Here is a 20061-nt window from a genome sequence, read left to right on the forward strand (position 1 = left end):
TTCTAAATCTGCTGAATTTAAATGTCGAGTGAAGCTTCACTTACATAAGATAGTAATTTGGTTAGCAGCTGATCTGCAGTAAACAGAGATGGCGTAGTTACTTTGAAAAATTAACTTTAATCGGATTACTGACTACACCTTGAAAAAGTTACTTAGTAAGATTACTTATTACTTGATTGGGAAAGCAACTAAGTTACATTAAAAGTAGCTTTTTTAGTTACTTTCAGCAGCTGCTAACAACAACGGTCTGTGAAAATTATATTGATCTTTGCCAATACTGAATTGCAAGTTATTTTATAATGGTAATATCAACAATGTATCTCCATAGCCTTTTCCATAAAATAAGCATTTTAGCTTTTTCCTTCTCCCAGGTCAGTGCACCAGTGCATTAACATTAGCAAATATATTAGCATTTCACTGCTTAAGTCAAACTTAGCATTTGGCTGCCACCCACTAGTGCACTACCTTGCAGGACAAGCATTTTAGCTTTTTTTTAATTATTTTTATTGATTAACTATGTTTAGTATACGGAATGGAGCAAGTCAAAGTAAGACAACATGCTAGTGATACCCCACATGCTACTGACAGCATTTAAGCTAACATTAGCATCTTGGCTACCGTAGTAATGAGTACAGGTTGGCAATGGTGCTAATTTTTAGCAACCCCTGATTTGGATCCAGGCACACTTTGTCAGGCCCTGTTTAAATTTTTCTGAAGCAATTTTCTAGTATTACCTTTTATTAATTTGGTGTTAAGAGATTAGTGTTTTTTCTGGTAATGAACTGCCACGAAGTATAAATCTAATTTTTACTTTTGTGTTGAATGTCTGTTTTATATTTACCACCAATGACAAAACAAACCAAAAAAAAACATTTCCACTTTTCTGCAGAATTCACCAACTGCACAATTCTTAAGTAGTATGAGGTAAGCAGTATTTCAAAAGAGCAGAGGAATTGTCATGTTTTTTGAACAATAACAATATTTGTTGTTAATCTGTTGCTAAGAGATAAGCGTGCTTCTGGTAACCAAGTGCCACGAAGTAAACATCAGATTCTTACTTTTGCAAAATGTACCAATTGTAAATTTCTTGTGTCGAAACAGATAAGCAGTATTTCAAAATAATGTATGTTTTATAAACAAGAATCCTACTTGTTATTTATTTGGTGTTAAGAGATTACAGTTTTTTTATGGTAACAAATTGCCACAAAGTATAAATCGATTTTTATTTTTGTGCTTAATGACTGTTTTATGATATATATATATATATATATATATTTCAAAAGAGCAGAAGAAATCCTAGGTTTTTTAAACAATAACAATGTTTGTCATTAATTTGTTGCTAAGAGATGAGCGCATTTTCTGGTATCCAAGTGCCGCAAAGTAAACATTAGATTTTACTTTTGCGAAATTGACTAACTTTGTGTCTAAGTAGATAAGCAGTATTTCAAAATAACTTATGTTTCATAAACAATAATCCTACCTGTTATTAATTTGGTGTTAAGAGATGAGTGTTTTTTCTGGTAATGAACTGCCACAAAGTATAAATCTAACGTCTATAAATGTCTGTTTCATATTTACCACCAATGACAAAAAAAAATGTAAAAAAAAATCCACTTTTCTGCAAAATTCACCAACTGCACAAGTAGTATGGGGTAAGTAGTATTTCAAAAGAGCAGAGGAAATGTCATGTTTTTTGAACAATAACAATATTTGTTGTTAATCTGTTTCTAAGAGATGAGCGCGCTTTCTGGTAACAAAGTGCCACGAAGTAAACATCAGATTTTTACTTTTGCCAAATTTACCAATTGTAAATTTCTTATGTCTAAACAGATAACCATGTTTATGTTTTATAAACAATAATATTACTTGTTATTAATTTGGTGTTAAGAGGTAACAGTTTTTTTTCTGATAACGAATTGCCACGAAGTATAAATCAAATTTTTATTTTTGTGTTAAATAACTGTTTTATGACATATATATATTTACCATCAATGACGAAAAAAAAATTGTTTCACTTTTCTGCAAAATTCACCAACTGCACAATTCTGAAGTTGTAGTATTTCAAAAGAGCAGAGGAAATTTTTTTTTGAACAATAATAATATTTGTTGTTAATCTGTTGCTAAGAGATGAGCGTGCTTTCTGGTAACCAAGAGCGCTCATCTTTGTACTTGTAGATAAGTACAAAGTTGGTACTTATTTACCAACTTTGTGTAGATAAGTAGATAAGCAGTATTTCAAAACAGCTTATGTTTTATAAACAATAATCCTACTTGTTATTAAATTGGTGTTAAGAGATGTATGTTTTTTTCAGGTAACGAACTGCCACGAAGTATAAATCTGATTTTTACGTTTGTGTTTAATGTCTGTTTTATATTTACCACCAATGACAAAAAAAATAAATAACATTTTTACTTTTCCGCAAAATTTTAATGAGCGGTACCAAAGAAAATAAATACTATTAAATAGTAAATGTTTGATGGAGACTGGAAGTGGAAAAAAAGACAGGAAAAATAGAGCACAAAGAGTCCGTTTTTGATAAATATTCAGTTTGTTCCTCTAACTCTTGATTTTAGAATAGAATAGTGAAGTCCATTGGTAGTATGGAAGAAAGAAAGTACATATTTTGTTTTCCCAAGGATCTTGCTTGCTCTTCTTGCTTCTGACCACCAGATGTCAGTATTTCAACAATTTTGTTTGGTGCCTCTAGTTTCCTTGCCACGAGTTTTTACTGTAATACAGCTCTGGAAATAGTTAAGAGATCACTGCACAGTTTTCTAAAACATCAGCATCGTAAAAGTAATGTACAAGTAACGGAAACAATACCAATAAGGAACTCAAAGTATTACTTAACAGAGCCCAATAACATAACATAGAATATATTATTAACATCACCAGCTTACCAGCAACACAAAATAACTCTGAAGTATCGCTCCACAGCTGTTATACACATGCGTATTAAGGCCCCCACATACTCAGCCCTGAGATAACGCTTGCTAAAAGCCCCCGAGCAACGGTCATCTTTATCATTGGTGGAGAGATACTGCCCCCTATTAGCACTATGTCAAACTGTCAATTAATCAATCAACTCACTTTGTTTTGGAAAATTGTCAACATTAAACACAGGAAACAACTGTGACTGGTGATGAGTAATATACTCCCTATTTTTATAACCAAAATGATGAAATATTTCTGATTTAACCCCAAGAATACAACAAGTAAATAACACAAAAAACACAAAACAATATCAGTTTATATCGACTATTACGCTAAYGTGTGTGTGCCTCACCTGTCTGTTCTGAACTTTTGTAGAAGCAGTTATTTCTACATACATGTACAATCTTTTGTTTGCATTACTGCTAATATGTTTTGTGTATGTATTGGCATCATCGTCATATGATTCCTCAGTCAATATATTGAAATTTTTCAATTCATACCTGTCTGTGTGGGCTTGATTTTCACATTTGTCATTTATATTTCCTCCCTGTCTGCCTGCACTACACTTTTACATGTTTGCTATAAGTGCAGTTAGTCTTTCAGTCATGCACTTTTCTTTCTGAACTTGTACCTGGGTCATGGAAAATTATATTGAAGCTCATGGAGAGTCATGGAAAAGTCATAAAATTTTTTTGTTTTCTAAATGCTCTTATTTTGGTCTTGAAAAGAACAAAATCTCAACATAACTACACATCAGTCCGTCTGAAACATCTGATGATGCAATTTTGAAATATTAAATGATTGATGTTTTCATCAGCTTCTCAGTACTTCAGTAGCTCTTGTACCAAATACTTGCTTACTGTGGCTGAAGTAATTTCTTGGATTCTCCATCAATCTCTGTCTGCTGAAAAAGAGGAGGATATTTTGTGTGCGTCTCTCTGTGAGGCAGCAGCGTTCACTGGCTCTAAGGAGAAGGACGTCCCTCCTCCTCCTTCTCCTCTTTCTCCTTCATCCTGCGCTTTTATGAATGAGTTGATGATGTCAGCAGCAGGGCCCTCCCTCTCTGATGCGGGAAAAACCTCACAATCAGATAGAGAGACGGTTCCCCACACGTCTCAAATCCTGACGGAGGCAAACATCTCCATCCTCCTCCTCCTCTCAGCCCCCTCCTCTTCCTCTCAAGACTGAGGATGAGTAATCCAGCCGGTGAGGGAGGGGAGACGAGAGAGGTGCGCACACAGTTAGGGAGAGAGAGGGGGAGGAAGGGAGGAGACCATTGCATCATCACCATCATCATCATCAGTGAACGTGCAAAACGACAGGCTGAGAATTCAAAAAACCATCCTGCTGAGCTGAGTCTGATCGGAGGAGGCTAATTCCTGAGCACTCACTGCCAGCGCAGGAGGAAGGAATCAGGAGAACATAATCTACGTTTCACTGAAACACCTGGACTGCACCGCTGAGAGAGGGAAGGATTTATATTTAACCTCCTTGCATCTGGCTGACCCACAGGGATGAAGCAAATTCGTGGATTAAACGCTGAGTGAGTCATCCTTTCGTTTGGAGGACATGATCGTACACCAAGAAGCAACCAGCACATCTTCCTGCCCCCTCAACATGTAACAGTCCAGGGACAGAGAGCAGACTAATATCTGGATCCATCTCAGTGACGGGACTCACTGCTGTCCGTGTTGGACACACTCCTCTCAGGACCTGGTTTATCAGTGTGTCGGCATGTTTTGCTTCTGCCTGCAGAGTTCCCTGCTTAAGCTCCAGGCTCTGGATGTGGAGGGAGGGTCCTCACGGGGGACGTCCCCAGAGGAGAGCCCCCCTGCCCTGGACAGCAAGGAGCAGAAGAGCCCCTGCGTCCCCGTCGAATTGGGGGGGAAGGACGGGAGGACAACAGCTCTCTGCCACAGAGCCCCAACAGATGAGAACCACCCTCCAGGTACACCTGTCTGTCTCTGTCCCCACCTGTCTGTCTCTTGTCCTCATCTTTCTCTTCCTTCCCCAACCTGTCTGTCTCTGTGCAGGTCAGACGTTGTTCCTCTTAAGCTCCTTCTGAACTGTTTTCAGGTTTTTGTCTCTGGGTTTCTGATGAATCAACTCCTTCTAGCCTCTCAGAGAGTGTGTGTGTGTGGGTGTGTGTGTGTTTTCAGTCTCCCACCTCCCTTCAGCAATCAGCTATTTATAGCCACCGAAGTAAAAAACTCTGTGAAGCACACTGACCTCCTTCGGCTCCTCGGTTCTCACTCAAACTGCGTGCTTCACCGAGGCCGGGCTCTGTTAGCATTTGCTGAGAATTTAAAGTGGAATCGGAGACAACGCAGGATCGTCTCCTGTAGCAGGAGCATCTCCTGTAGCAGGAGCATCTCCTGTAGCAGGAGCATCTTTACAACTAGCTAATTGCTGAAAATGTTGGCGAGCCGATGTGATCCCATGAAATATGCATGAGAAATGGGCCATTATGTCCGTTAATTTGTCGTTTTTTTTCACCAGAACTCCTGACGGTCCTGACCAGACCTTCACAACCCCCAAGACACCAGCCGTTAGCGTCCATCCATCTCAGCCAGCAGCCCCTGGTCTCCGATGGGACATTGTCCCCCAGTCCTCATCACTCCCCACAGAGGAGCAGCCCTGGGGGTGAGGTTGGAGGAGGAGGTGACGGATCGGAGGGGGGAGGAGGAGGAGGAGGCGGAGCTCTCCTCCAGCTGCTGGCAGGCCTCCCCAGCCCCCTACCCTCCCCACGCTGCTGTAGCCCCAGCCTGAGGTTCAACTCCGACCCAGATACGGCTCCATCGCCACCCTGCAGCCAGCAGTACATGCTGTGAGCATCCAAAGCATAGCGTTGAGATGTTAACCTTGGTTAAAAATACGGGTATCAAACTCCAGTCCTCAAGGGTGGATGTTGTGCGTTTCTTTGGATGAGAAAATTCAGCTGCTTGATTCAGGTGTGCTGAACTGGGAAGCACCTAAATGTTATCAAAAACTGTCCATGGAGGAGTAGAGTTTGATGCAGGTCTCTGCTGAAATTAAGAAAGGGATTCAATCATTTGAATCAGGTGTGTTGGAGCATTTTAAACAAATTTGAAATACTCAAGAGAGCTGCCTCTCAGGATGGCATCGATTCACTGGAATCGACGGCTTCTGGACATGTTGGATCACATCCTGACATCAGCTATGACTCAGTCAAATGTATTGAGGGAGACTAGTCTGCGAATAGTCCTGAAATACTTTCAGTTTTAGGAATTTCACAGACGCAGGATGTGACTTAGAATTTGAGTTGTGACTTTTGAACCTTTACATCTGTCCAGTTTTAGTCTAAATATGTTTCAGATGATTTATCTGATATAGGAACTGAAATGGGATGTGTTGGTCCAAAGATGGCTCTGATTTTATCAGTCTTCTTCGAGTCTAGAATTGGAGCCCAGTAGTTCTTTTATGTTTTTACAGGTGTAGTTGTTGACGGTTTTCTTTTGAGTTGGGCAATATGTGTCCAGATTTTGGTACAATGTAGGTCTGGGTTTAAGAGACTTCAACAGCAAGCTTTGGCACTTGTTGATACCGTGTCTCGATATGAGACTGGATGTTTGATTGATCAGGAATAAAATTCTTGATCTATTCTTGAGTTTTATTTCTCCTGTGCAGCTCTAGACGAACATGTTGTTGGCTTTAAATCAAATCTGGGTTTTGACCACAGCAGTTGTAGATGTGGGAATTTGCTGGTGGTTTTCACTTGACATTACTGATCTGCCGGTGGATTTCGTGATGTAGCTTTTGTTTTGTTTCTTCGGGAACCCCATTTGGACTCATTTACACTAATATTCCTTGGTATTTGGTTCTGTAGTGGTTCTAATTTGTTGGTCCACAGATTCAGGTCTGGGCTCAGACAGGACCGTTCCAAAACTTCAATCTGCTCCTGGTGAATACAATGTCATGCTGGTATACTTTGTGCTGTAAGATGACATTTCTTTTCATCTCCAGCTTTCTAACAGCTCCCCAAATATTAGACAGTTTGCATTCTTATGCAACCACATGAATTAATTTTTTACTTCGTTAGTTGCTTTTGTGTTTTTCAGTTGGGTCCTATGGGTTACAGGTCGCATTGCAGGTGTAGAAAGTTCTGCGGTGATTTATTTTGATCTCTTCTTTTTTGCCATCAGAAAGTAATCAACATTTTAATGGGGAAATGTAGATTTTTTTTTGTATCCATTTTAGGCTCCTCTGAATGTTCATTCATAGTAATAGGCAGAGACACAGTGTGGGACTGGTTATTTGAATGTCTATTGGTTGTTGTCAGACATAAAGAAGTTTCCTTCCAACATAAAAAGATTTATCAAAAGAAGCAGAGCATGTTGAGTGAAATCTAGTGAGACTGTTTTTTCTTCCTGTCCTGATGAGGAGATTTTATTCTGACCTTGTGTCTGCCTTTTTAATGCATCTTACATAATCCATCCATCATTTTATCTTTAGAGCCAAAGCTTGAGGCAGGGGGTCAAAATGTGTCCATGACCCAGATTGTGGTTTGATGTCTCACTGGGACTCTCTCTCTCTCTCTCTCTCTCTCTCTCTCTCTCTGTCTCTCCATATCGCCGAATTTGACGGTGATGTGGAAGGTTGGGTTTCCCAAATTATTCAGGCATTTTTAAGATTCGACTCCCTGATTACGGGTACGGCTCTGAGCGTTGATGCTAAACAGAAATGAGTAAAAACTGACACATAATATCAAGTTTGAATTTCACTGAGGCCCTGGTTTGTAGTTTATATTCAGCAGAAAGATGAAAACTAGTGAAGCTGAACCCTCACGTTCCTCTATGCAGGTGCAGGAGTCTCGGGGACAGGACTGAGGTTTCAGAGGACGAGTGTCCAGCGTCCATCCCTTTCCTCACCCGACACATTCAGAGCCTGAAGAAGAGGGTTCGCAGGTTTGAGGATCAGTTTGAGCAGGAAATGAACTACAAGGTAAATCTGCACTTCCTCTCTCGTGTGATGAGGTAGCGGCCGCCTAAATCAGTTTAAAGGCTTCAAATGCAGCTTCTTTTTCTCTTTCTATTTTCGCTTTATTTATGGGATATATTTGTATATCACCGTGGAATAGAACAACAGGAAAACGCATGATTTCCAGCTGTGTTTTTTAAAAATATATCTATACTTAAGCACAGTATAAACCGTTTCATAAGCAAACAAAATGAAGACTGTTTCTACACCAGACTCCCACGCAGTCTTGATATTCAGAATATAATCCACAAAAATAGCCAATTGCTTTACCCTTCTCAACAACTTAAAATTCATACAAATAACCTGAACTTTTAAGATGGTTTTCAAGGGCAGTAGATTTCAGCAGACAGCATCTAAGATTAGCATGAGAGCTAATCTTCCTGTTCTGAATAGAAAGCTGAGGAAAACCTGCTCAACACACGTGGAAGACGGAAACTCCCCATTTACTGCATGTTCATAAAAGCATTAGAAACTCGTTCATGTCGTAATTGTCAGATAAGTTATATGCTTTGGTGCTTATTCACGCCCCTCTTCTGAATGCCGCCCGGGACAACTTCCCAAAACTTCAAAAACTTCAACCGTCTACTGATATGTAAAGTCTAGTATTTGACTAGATATTTCTGTGGATATTTGTTGTTATGATTTATTTTAAATGGTTTTGAGTTATTTAGTTAATTTGAGTCGTCGTCTGTTTTGTGTTTGCTTGTTTTTACAGCCGTCCCACAACGATAAATACTCAAACCCGGAGATGATCAGAGTGATGGGTGAGCTGGCAAAAGCTCGCAAACAACTTAAAGGTAAAATTCAACAAATATCCACGATTTCTGTCCCAGCTTATCAAAGAAAAAAAAAAGAAACTGATTTGAATTTAGATTTTTCACAATTACTACAACAAATGTGCTGTAGTTCGAACAAATATAAAAAAGACTAATAAAAAACAACAAACCACATGTTAGGTATTTAATTGGTCTTGCTATAATATCCTCTGTTTTCTCTGCAGCAAATGCCATAAACGGTTCAACGCAAATTTTAATGTAAATGTTATCCACCTTATTTTCGCTGTTGTTCTGAATGTGTATCCTCCGCAGAGTTGAGACTTCGACAGTCGGTGTTTGAGTCAAAGGAGCAGGAATCCAGCGAAACATGCAGGTAATATTCCATACAATTTCATCCATTCATTGTTTGAAGACTCTTAGAAGTGTCAGGATTTACACAGACAAATTAATTAATTAAAGCAAGAATATTTTCATCTGGGTTCTTTGCACTCAATCTGCAGATCGGGTTCCGGCCAGCAGGGGGCGTCGGACCACAAACCATCTCTAGAGGAAACTGTGGAGTCTCTGTTCAGGCGGCTGAGAGAAAAGAGACAGTCTCTGGGTCTCCCTGACAACATGAAGGTTTGTGTTCGCTGTGGCGGCTGTCTGAGTTGCTCCTGTGAACTGAGCCTGACCTTCGCTTTGACTTCCTGTCTGCTCATGTCGGTGTGCAGGAGATGACGCAGGCACAGATGGTCCTGGAGAAGATCACACTGCAGAAATGTTTGCTGTACTTTGAGAGTGTTCACGGCCAACCAGTAAGGCCCCAACAGAAACTTTACCTTCATCTCTTAATGAGCTTAATGAGAAGGGGCGTAATGATACAACTGATACACTTCGGATATATCGATATTGACCCAATATTATATCAGCAAAATTCATACGTACTTATATTAGTTATTTTGTCGTAAGGAATGCTAGAAAATGCTTTATCAAACAGTAAACAATAGCCAACAACTATGTATTGGTAATTATTAAACAATCGGTCTGGAGTGGAATACCGGAGCAGAGTGCTTCTAATGCTTTTATTTGAGATTTAAAATGCCGATACAATCTGATACTCATATTTTTTATTTTTGGCTTATATCGGACCGATTTCCGATATCAATATTGGATCGGGACAACCTTATTAATGAGGCTTTTTTTCCCCCTTTAGCTTGTGTAGAAATGCTGTTGAAAAGCTCATGTCAATATAAAGGGTTTCAGAGTTTCATCATCTCCTTTTTATCCTTCAGGGAACGAAGCAGGAGAAGAACCTGGTGAAGCCTCTTTATGACCGCTACCAGATGGTCAAACGGTTACTGTGTGCCAGCCCCACCATCACCACCATAGTGAGAAACAAACACACACACACACACACACACAAATTGCTCTTGACCAGTTTTGCTTCTTTCTCAATTAGAAAAAAATCTGAATCAGAAGCAGATTCTGTTCTGGTGGCGCTCTTAATAAAAATATATTTCAGCTTTTACTTAACTGAAGCTTAATTGCAGTTGAAAATCAGTTTATACAATGTCTAATTTACGAAGACAAAACCACAGAAGCCTAATCCATTTTCTGTGTCTGTCCCTCAGGAGGAAGAGGAGGGCTCAGATGAAGAGTCTCTGACCTCCTCGGTGGTTAGTGATGTTCTAGTGCCGCCTTCTTGCAGAGCGACGTGGCCAGCCGCCAACGAGGAGGACAGCGACCGGGACAGCGACCCGGCCTTCGTGTCCCCAATAGACGAGGTGAAAGCCGTCCGCCAGCAGGGCGCTCTTACCACGGCCAACCTGCACGAAGCGTCCAGGTGTGCCTTTTACAACAGCGTCTGCGTTCTTCATGTTTTACGCTACAACTGAGCCGAATGTCTTTTAACCCTCCTGTCCTCCTGCTGGATAAGGTCTCAGCTGCTRGAGTGTTTACGGCAAACCAGAGCTGAGAAGAAGATCAGGAGGAAAGTTCTGAGGGAGTTTGAGGACGAGTTTTACCGCCAGACCGGACGGTACGCTAAGCTAACAGCGCCTGTTCTAAATCATGAGGAAATACACATTTTGCAATTGTTAAACTTTGTAGTCAGAAGAAACTGACTTGGCAACGTTTCTTCTGACTTTGCTAAGTCAGAAGAAACTTGGCAAAACGTTTGTCCGAGAGCTTCTGTAGTGCAGAAAACGTGGAAGAATCCCCCTTTAAGAAACAAAATATTGAGGATTCTGTTCACTTCTGGATGTGATCTAAATGAATCAAAAGCTTTGTAAACGTGTCTGTTGTGAGTGATCAGTGATGGAGTTTCCCCCCTTTCGGCTCAGCTGAGGTGACGTGAACCACAGGGTTCTCCCTGTGTGCACTGCAAAAAAAAAAAAGAAAAAAAAGAAAAGGAAAGTCTCTATAATTTACGGTAAAATACCAGCAGCACTGGTTGCCAGAATTTTACTTTTTAATCATGATTGTCATGATTAAAAAGTAATTTGATCGGGATTTTTTTAAATAAGCGAGCAGCCGTACATGGCGTAACTTACAAAGTGATTGGTTTTCCCCACAGGGTCTGCCAGAAGGAGGACCGCACTCCGATAAAGGAGGAATACCAGGAATACAAACAGCTCAAAGCCAAACTGCGGCTGCTGGAGGTTCTGCTCAGCAAACAGGACGTCACCCAAACCCCCTGAAGGCAAGCAACAGATGTAAACTACGAAAAAAARGGGGAAAAAAACTGAATCAGATGTTGAAAATTAGTGCCATACGTCAGACAGGACCATAACTATATATCTTCAAGATAGCGGTGTTTCGACACAATGTTTGAAATGACTCTGACCCGTTTTCCACATGTTTCTCACACATTTCGGGCGTGTTTCCAACATGTTTTCAGGTATTCAGTCTAATTTGTCTTCAGCATCAGTTCAACATATCGCACAAGTGCAAAATCCATTTACGGCGTCATTCATCCCACAGCGGTTTTCTGACGTCTCTACAGAACTTCCATGCGTGCTCGCAGAGTTTATACGGTTTGTCGTTTGATCGACGGTAGACATGTTCGTAGTGTGTTTAAAAGGTTGTCCTCTTGTGTGTTTGAAGTGTTGCCTCTGTGTGTCCGTGTGTCTGAAACTGTGTGACTCTGTGTTGGACGTTTCCGGCGTGAGCCACTCCCGCTTCCTCCTCCCCATCCCCTCCTTCCCTCTTAAACTGCCGTTAAGCTGATCAGTCAAAACGCCCGGACTTTGGTCGCACACCGAAACTTCAGTCTAAGTGACTTCTGCTCCGGTCTAGGCCCAGTTTAATATGAACAAACATTCCTTCAATCTCAGACGTTCATTTTTTTTAAAATAAACGAGTCTGAGCACGTTTTCATTTGTGAAGAAAGTTGCACAGATGGTTGAGATGCTTTCATTTTATTTTACCACATGAAGACGACCAACCTTTAAAAAAATAGATCATCAGATCCACCTTATTCCTGGCTGTGGGATTAACTATATTAGTTACTTCTAGCACAATAATGGCAGCTGCTTCAAAATGCTTCGTTTTTGTACGTTTTAACAAAAATCACACACCAACAAGCTGCATCTCAAACATGTCTGAACATGTCTACTTTTAGCAATAGTTACAACTATCCGACAAAGCTTGACCATATATTGGTTATTTTAGAAATGATTGCTAAAAAATAGTCTAATGCACAACTAATGTCTTAAGTCACTTAAAAACATTGAAATAACCAAATGAATCCTATATTAAGTAATATTTTCTTTTTCCCTTCACTGCGACCGTCACAGAATCTGACGAGACGGACACATATTTAATTTTATTTCATTCGAGTTCATCCTGAAAGTACTGGCATGATGATGTTATTCAAATCCAAAAATCACATTTAACTTATAAAGGCTGATGTTCCCACATGTTTTTAATCACTATTTGCTCTAACAGAGACGGCTTGTTTACATGCTAAAATGTTACTTAGTGAAGTTTTCARYAATCTATGAAAAAGCATCACAGCATCCAGGAATAAAGTGGATCGGTAAGCAAGTTTCTCAAAGCAGATAAACAAAGATTAATAATGAAAAGAAAGATATATAAAAAAAATGTGTAACTTAAATATATATATTTTTAATAGCTTTGCTTCAAAATTAAAAACAGTAAATAACATATAAGGTTATTTTCGGTTATTCACTGTTTGTAATCAAAATTCAGTTTGCGTTCCAACAGACTGGAGAAATAGCTCGACTGTGAAGCCACACTAGTTTTTACATTTATATTTTTTGAAATATAGTTTTAACATTTGTGCCTTTAATAATCACGGTGGTATTAACAACGTTGACAAGAAGCTGTGACTCAAAACACGAGAACAATCTGTTACGCTTTTTAGCTCCGGTTTAGGGAAGAAAATATTAGTTTTCAATCCGAACGAGATGCTTCCTATTATAAAATAGAACCAAAAGATTAGAATTATTTTTTAACTATTCAGTTATATTTAAATATAATGTTTGTCGCTCTTTGGTCAGAATGGTTTTGAGAGGAAAACATCGGAGGGATCCTCCGCTCCAGCGTCATCGATGTACATGTGACGTCACTTTAAGTGCAGGAGGACGTCCATCGCTCAGTGTTTAATCCGACTGCTGAATGAACAGAGATGCATGTTTTAATACATCCAAGCACTTTAAAAAAAAAAAAAAGGGAAAAATCATTTTCACCCCAAAAACTCAATATGCAAACGGGTTTAGTTGTTCCGGTGACATTTAGTTTTCCACATCTTGGACAGATTAGAGTTTCAGTTGTTCGGGATAAGAGTGCCGACGGATAATCTGTAAATAATCTGTGAATGTGCGAGATGTAGAGAAAAAAAAAAAAGGGCTTCCAGAGGCCGCAGGGCTCAAATGTCAAACATCACACGAGTAACGTCTGTGCGCCGGTAGATCTTAACCGAACTGTGATGCGTTTTCACAGTTACGTGCCGAGTGAAGCTGGAGAACAAATCCGTTTTTTCCCCCCACCCGAGTTTGTGACGATGAATCATACGACAGCCGACTAAAAAAGAAAAAAAACAAAACAAAAACAACAAAACGTACTCCGTTGTCGAGGGAAAGCATGTGTAAAATAATCATAATCGAGCTTGTGGGTTCCGTTATGTACAAAGAAACCTCGGTAGTCTCCTGTAACCCCCGACCTCTCTGATGAAACGTGTTTTACCTGACCGAGGTTTAGTTGTCCGCTGACTTCCTGAAGCCGCCGAATGCACGTCAGTGTTGCTGTAGTGACCTTATCCATGCTGCTGTGACGATTATTATTGTTCCTGTAATGTATAACCCTGGCCTGGCTGAGACGTTTCTATACAGACAAGATTAAAATAAATATTTTTGCTATAAACGTGAGTTTGTCATTTTTAATTGAGTTCAATCTTTTAGCTGAGGCTGAGAAATAAGTGAGAGATTTTAACAAATAAAAAAACGAAAAAATATGGGAGGAACAACAGCGTAAATAATAGGATAAGACATCTACAAAGAAACAGAATGAACATGTACGGAGAGAAATTGTTCTCAAAAAACACAAGATTATACAAATGAGACACAAAGAAACAGAGAATGTAATTTTTTTAATGGAAATGCTACAGAATCAAGGACAACAAAAGATTCTTATCAACATACACAAAGCAATTAATTTATGTTTCATAATTTGTTATTTAGAAATATAATCTTTCTCAATGTGTTGCGGCTCATTCCTTAAATCTAAACAACCGTTTCTGAAATCCTGATGGAACGATTCTGAGAGTTCAGAGGAAGTTCTTCTGCGATCAAGAGTTGTGTTTGTGGGCCGGCTGGTCATGTGAGTGATAGTAGCTGGACCGGACAGAGAAGACGTCGGACGAGCCTTCGTACGGCGCGATGACCGGTCTCAGACCTGACAGCTCTTTGTAATGTCCAAAGTGTCTGATCCTGTAGGAGCCAGTAGGAGCAGAGGAGGGGATGAACCACTCGACTGTGGCGTTGTTCTCTCGATTTGAACCCTTCAGCCAGTGAAACCTGCAGAAGTTACAGAGGGGGGTTAACTTTAGTCTCAGGTCTAAAGAAAATATGTTTGGATTTAGACCAGCATGCCGTGGTCAAACTGTGTACAGCTACAAAAAAAATGAAAGGTTTTCTCCTGCAATTTGTGGCCTGAAATTGAAATGCTAGGTCCCAACTCAAACTGTTGAAAAAGAACATTTCCAAACCTCCTGGCAAGACATAAAAGCACTACACTACAATGACGCAAGTTTCAGCTAAGTATCCTGTTCATCTCATGATTTAAGAACGTTGAAATGTTGTTYTTTTTTTCCAATTCTTGTCCATCAAGACATTTGCAGGTTAACCAACCTGGTCTCCCACGACGCATCATTGTAAACAACCTCCCAGCTTTCTGTTCTGTTGTCATAAATCTCCACGGTGACAAACGTCCGGTCTCTCTGCATCAAAGGAAAACATGTGGCGTTAGTACGGATGACCTTCAAAGGTAAAAATCAAAAGCGACTGCTGCAGAAAAAAAACAAACTCTTTCCTTACAATGTCTCCTGAGTGTCGAGGATTTCCTGCTACAAATGTGACCGAGACGACGTCACCCTAAAAAAAAGACGTAAACAAACTTTATCTAAGATATATATATTAAAATATATATAACTGCATATAGGTAAATTTAATGTGATTATGTAAAAAGTTATCCTAAAGTGTTCCATTTGTTTCGCTGTTGATTATTAAATGAAGTTAAATGAAACAAAATATTTGAATTGCTGGAGAATTTGTGCTAAAATAAAGTATTCAGTGATGAAGGGAAGTCTGACGAATGGTTAATACATCTACATATGCATGACATTATGTGAAAACAATAAAGCTCGGCAGATTAATGAAGCATTGAAGGAAACCTTTCAGGTGTGAGGGCGGGCCTCCTACCTGCCTGTAGACGGGAAGAACCTGCTCCAGAACGTCTCCGAAGCTGCTGTTTTCAGGCTTCCTGTCCACCGCTGCTGCAGCCATTAAATTAAAGAGGTTGTTTGTGAAGAAGGGAGGBTCAGGGCCAACAGGCAGCTCCGACACTTTGTCCTGAAAACACAAAAAAAAACATCTGTGCTGTCACAGGAATTTCATGCATTTGATTTTATGTAAAAGCATTGAATATCTTGGTAAAATCCAGCTATCAGAGCAACCTTTTGCAAAACTTTAGTTTTTAAAAGCTCTTCTAAAAAACCCGCAGACAGATTTTCCGATAACCTAACATCCAATCTAGAGAGGTGAATTTTAATTTTTTTTCATTTACAAATTTTATCTTGACCTGTGCTTCTTCCCTTTTACCGGTTTAAAAAGTACACTGTCCTCCTAACTAACATTAATCACTTAAAACGTCAGTATCATCACCGGTTAGAATTGACCAGTGATGAACAAGAACATCCCTTACTACAAACTTATTAAATTTTTTAAATTGCATCAAACGTATTCATTKCCTGACCACACCTGGGCGATGGCTTTGGCCAGTTCACGGTACTTGTGCAGGTAAGCRGTGAGTGTGTGTGGACCGTAGATGGTGGACGCTCCTTCGTATCGCTGCACCTGCAACACACGGGTGGAAATCGCTTGGGTTATATCAGAAAGTAACTAGAAACAACTATCAGGCCATGAAGAAAAATAAAAAAAACTCACTGATAACTAAATTTATTGAAATTATACATAAGATATAAAAGGACTTAGTGTCTTAAACGCTTGATTTAGGTTCATTTAAACACCCCKGTTATGAATTATTCACATTTTGTCTCGATCTTGTCTGCATGGTAGACTGACACATCTGACGACTGATCAGACAAATACCTGGTACTCCTCATACGTGGTTATGTAGTGAGTGTAGACGTTACTAAGTCCAGCAATCACCACCTCTGAGTTCCTGAAGGTGCTCACAGACGTCAGCTCCTGATAAACAACAGCGTGTGTTAAGACCTCAGCGTAAAGCCACAGAACGAGATGCTAAATATTTGTGTCCCTGTCRGCGCTCACTTTCTTGACCGCTTCTCGTAGCCTCCTTCCTGACATGGTGCTGTGGAAGCAACCRCATAAATAAAGAGCATATAAGCAACAGTGCTACCGACAAACTTGCGGTTTGCAGTCAGCTTCTTTATGGTAAACTGAGGTAAAAGCATCGTTACGTCATTTCTCCTGGGACGGCGATGACGGCCACGGATCCGATGGTGATGATCTGAACATCCACAATCTGAGGATGCCACGGCAGAGGCCAGTTCAACTGTACGCCACGAAAACACAAAAACGCTTAGAAAGCTTCAATGATCACAGTTTTGATCTTTTAAGTAAACAGAAGAGCAAGCGTTCACAAAATGACTGAGTAACACAAATATCATTTGTTTATACTGTGTCCGTTCATCTTTAGGAAAATAAAAATCAGCATCTAAATTCAGCTACGTTTCACCTCGCCTGTGCTGAAGAGGATGGGTTTGGGATGATGACATTCCTTTGTCTGGTTGGACGGCGGCCCCACCAGAGCATCCCTGATCCCGTCCCAAAACGGGTCTCCTTCCACAGAACCTTCACGCACAGCGAGAGTCACACAAATGAGGGGAAGGGGCGACGTTTCAAAACGAGATTCAAATGAGAGCAAGACGACAATAAAATCACCTTGAGTGAAATTYAAGTACGCTCCCCCGTCTGTCGTTCCTGCTGCAAAGCTGTGACCCAGAGCTGGTTTACATGTGCTGACCTAATAAAAACCGAGAACAGGCATAAATAATACGTAACATAGAAAAAAATTSTAGTGGAGGCAGARTTTGAATTAGTAAACTYATAGAAGCTTTGCTCTACTCACAACAATACAGAAAATCATGATTTTACTAAAGGTTTATTCTATAAAACATCCTGTCACTCCAGTGTCTGTCACCAKATTTAWTGATAACAYGCATCTTARCTCACAATTTTCTAGCTGCCAAGCTCTACAACCTCATTGGTAACATRAATGAAAATACAGATAAAAGGAATTTGCAAAAAAAAATCATTTCAGAAATGAGGCATTAAAGCAGCAATAAAGGATGATTTGAAAAGGTCTCTCTAGCAAAGCATATTACAAATTCAAACATTTTAATAAATCTGAATGCAAAGGATGCTTGAATTGTATCTTTTTAAACATGTAGGTCCTAACCTTCATTCAATAATCAGGATAATTCTAAACACGTCTTGTGTGTGTGTTTCCTGACCGTATGCGTGTCGTTGATCTTGACGGTCACGTCCGTCATGTTGACCCACTGATGAGCAAACCGAACTGGACCTGTGACCTCTTCCACTGCATTCGCATACAATTCCTGCAGGGGGCAGCAGCGCACCGTCAGCCATTTCTTTGTAGAAGAACACTTTGAAYGTGAGCTTCTGCTTTCACAAAAACCTTGTAATATACCTTGGCCTTCAAGTAGATGTTGTGTCCAATGATCTTTGTGCTGTCAAACATGTCTTCTCCTGGCCCGGATGCCACACACATTGCAGTCTGAAAAAGACGGACTTAGTGCTCAGATTTTAAAGATGGCAGTTGTTGCGACTGTGTGTTTTTATACTGTCTGTATTTTCTTACCCCGCCAACTGGGCAGGAACTGTTGAGATAGTCACAGGGTAGCCCAGTGTTCACACAATGAGGTCCTCTGGTGTTTGGAGTGACGTCACCAAGGTTACTGGAGGAGAAACCCGCGACAAAACTTCCCTAAAAACATACAAGTGGTTCAGTGTCAAATTCCACAAACATAGAATATTTGAGCATGAAATAAATTGGGAGAGATGCAGTTGATTCAAATACCAGTCTAAACMRATGTGCTGCTTCTTGAATAGTTGCAAACAGWGGTTCAACTCATCAGTAAAATCAATCAGTGGAAAGAAGATAAATGCAATTTCTATTAATTCACAACACAGAGAAGAACAAACGGGAGCTTGACGTTGAATGTGCCTTACAAATGTATTACAAAGTAATGAGTGTGTCCTGCACCTGTCCAGGCAGCTCTCCAGGGTTCTTGTCCTCCTCCAGCAGGTAGGAAGCATAACCCATGTTATCGCTGCTCACCATGCGGTTGGTGTAGTTCATGCTGACAGCATGCACAGCAAACCAGCTGTGGACATAGAAGMTTCATGTTAGGAGAGGTCACAACTAACTGCTATCTAAATATTCAACTTTAAACTGTTTCGCAATATGTTTTCTTAACCAATATTAACAGAAAAATATCTTACATTTTTACTCTGCAGGAATTGGTTGAGTGGAAAGTGAAATCAAATTTAAACTGATTAAGTTTAGAAATGTRGGGAAGATGCTCAAGGTTTATTTGTGAATGATTCTAATGGGCAATATGAAAAGCTGACATAYGTTTAGAGATACAAGTTAGATGCAAATTTGTGGTTGATTCTAAAAGTAAAAAGTCCTAAAAAAAAGAATAACATTTATATTTTAAAAGGTTTATTAGGTYTCCTTCAGCTTTTGTGGTGTAAAAAAAATCTGTAACAGTTCAGGCTGTTGTCAAAACAAAAAAGTGCAACAACATTGGTTGATAATCAAAAATGTATATACTCATCAATAATTTACACAATATTAAAACAACTGAAGACATCTTTTTTTTTTGGAAGAAAACTTAATTACGCATTTGCTCTAAATTTTTTAAARACCATATCTTTACCTAATCATACCAATCCCGTCGCCATCCAGATCTGTGAACTTCAGCACCAACACGTCTTTGTCTGTGTTCGTCTTGTACCTGAAAAGATAGCACTCATTAATAAYGTCTCCAGAAGTTTCACCAGCTGATTAAAACAGGTCTGATTGAAAAAAAACAAACTAATTTCAGATGCTCCTATATCTCTTTATTGATACAGATATCAAAGAGATTTTTCTTGCTCTGTGGGTTCAACATATCCTGGGTTCCATCTAATGATTTAACCTAACATGTGCTAAMAATTGATATAACAGCTAATGGTAATTGGATATGTGAATAAAAATAAAGTTTTTCAAAAAAAAGTTTGGAGAATGTACAGGAAAAAATGATCAACATCAAAATAGAACAAACTCAAAAGGCAAAGCATTGTGAAGCACACAAAGTAAAGGGAAAACATGTTAATACAAGAGCTTTAAGCTAGAGCCATTAACACAGTCAAYCAGTGTCATCATAATGAAACAAGGTGAACAAAGACATAAAACCAGGTGAGAAAGGCAAGACATTTTGATCTTCACCTCTTTTATCCGTTCATACCTGTTCCTTTCATCCTTTGGGTTGTTCATGTAGGAGTGAGGACTTCTGTTCAGGCTGTTGTCGTCCAGCTCCCCTCTGTTCCTGTAAATCCTGCCCGGCTTCATGTTACT

The 20061-nt window shown here is 39.6% G+C and overlaps 2 protein-coding genes across 2 annotated transcripts in view; one reads left to right on the forward strand and one right to left on the reverse strand.

Annotated features, from left to right (window-relative positions):
* The first annotated feature begins 4048 nt into the window (after positions 1-4048).
* On the forward strand, positions 4049-13385 carry LOC103481899 (protein FAM13A-like). The gene is made up of 11 exons (XM_008437702.2): positions 4049-4883; positions 5435-5762; positions 7756-7897; positions 8649-8730; positions 9022-9082; positions 9210-9330; positions 9423-9506; positions 9984-10079; positions 10323-10534; positions 10628-10729; positions 11267-13385. The coding sequence occupies exons 1-11, from the start codon at positions 4670-4672 to the stop codon at positions 11388-11390; spliced, it is 1566 nt and encodes a 521-aa protein (XP_008435924.1). The 5' UTR covers positions 4049-4669; the 3' UTR covers positions 11391-13385.
* The window catches only part of asah2 (N-acylsphingosine amidohydrolase 2), a 12224-nt gene continuing 4205 nt past the window's right edge, over positions 12043-20061 (reverse strand). The window contains exons 4-19 of the mRNA XM_008438017.2: positions 19952-20059; positions 19382-19459; positions 18703-18823; positions 18298-18423; positions 18127-18213; positions 17930-18034; positions 17358-17439; positions 17152-17267; positions 16874-16968; positions 16725-16764; positions 16542-16640; positions 16191-16286; positions 15633-15782; positions 15249-15305; positions 15063-15151; positions 12043-14729 (exon numbers count right to left, since the gene is read on the reverse strand). Of these exons, the coding sequence (XP_008436239.1) occupies positions 14501-14729; positions 15063-15151; positions 15249-15305; positions 15633-15782; positions 16191-16286; positions 16542-16640; positions 16725-16764; positions 16874-16968; positions 17152-17267; positions 17358-17439; positions 17930-18034; positions 18127-18213; positions 18298-18423; positions 18703-18823; positions 19382-19459; positions 19952-20059 (1678 nt within the window). The 3' untranslated portion in view covers positions 12043-14500. The remainder of the gene's footprint in view (positions 14730-15062; positions 15152-15248; positions 15306-15632; positions 15783-16190; positions 16287-16541; positions 16641-16724; positions 16765-16873; positions 16969-17151; positions 17268-17357; positions 17440-17929; positions 18035-18126; positions 18214-18297; positions 18424-18702; positions 18824-19381; positions 19460-19951; positions 20060-20061) is intronic.

Source organism: Poecilia reticulata, linkage group LG19, assembly GCF_000633615.1.
Source record: "Poecilia reticulata strain Guanapo linkage group LG19, Guppy_female_1.0+MT, whole genome shotgun sequence".
Lineage (NCBI taxonomy): Eukaryota > Metazoa > Chordata > Actinopteri > Cyprinodontiformes > Poeciliidae > Poecilia > Poecilia reticulata.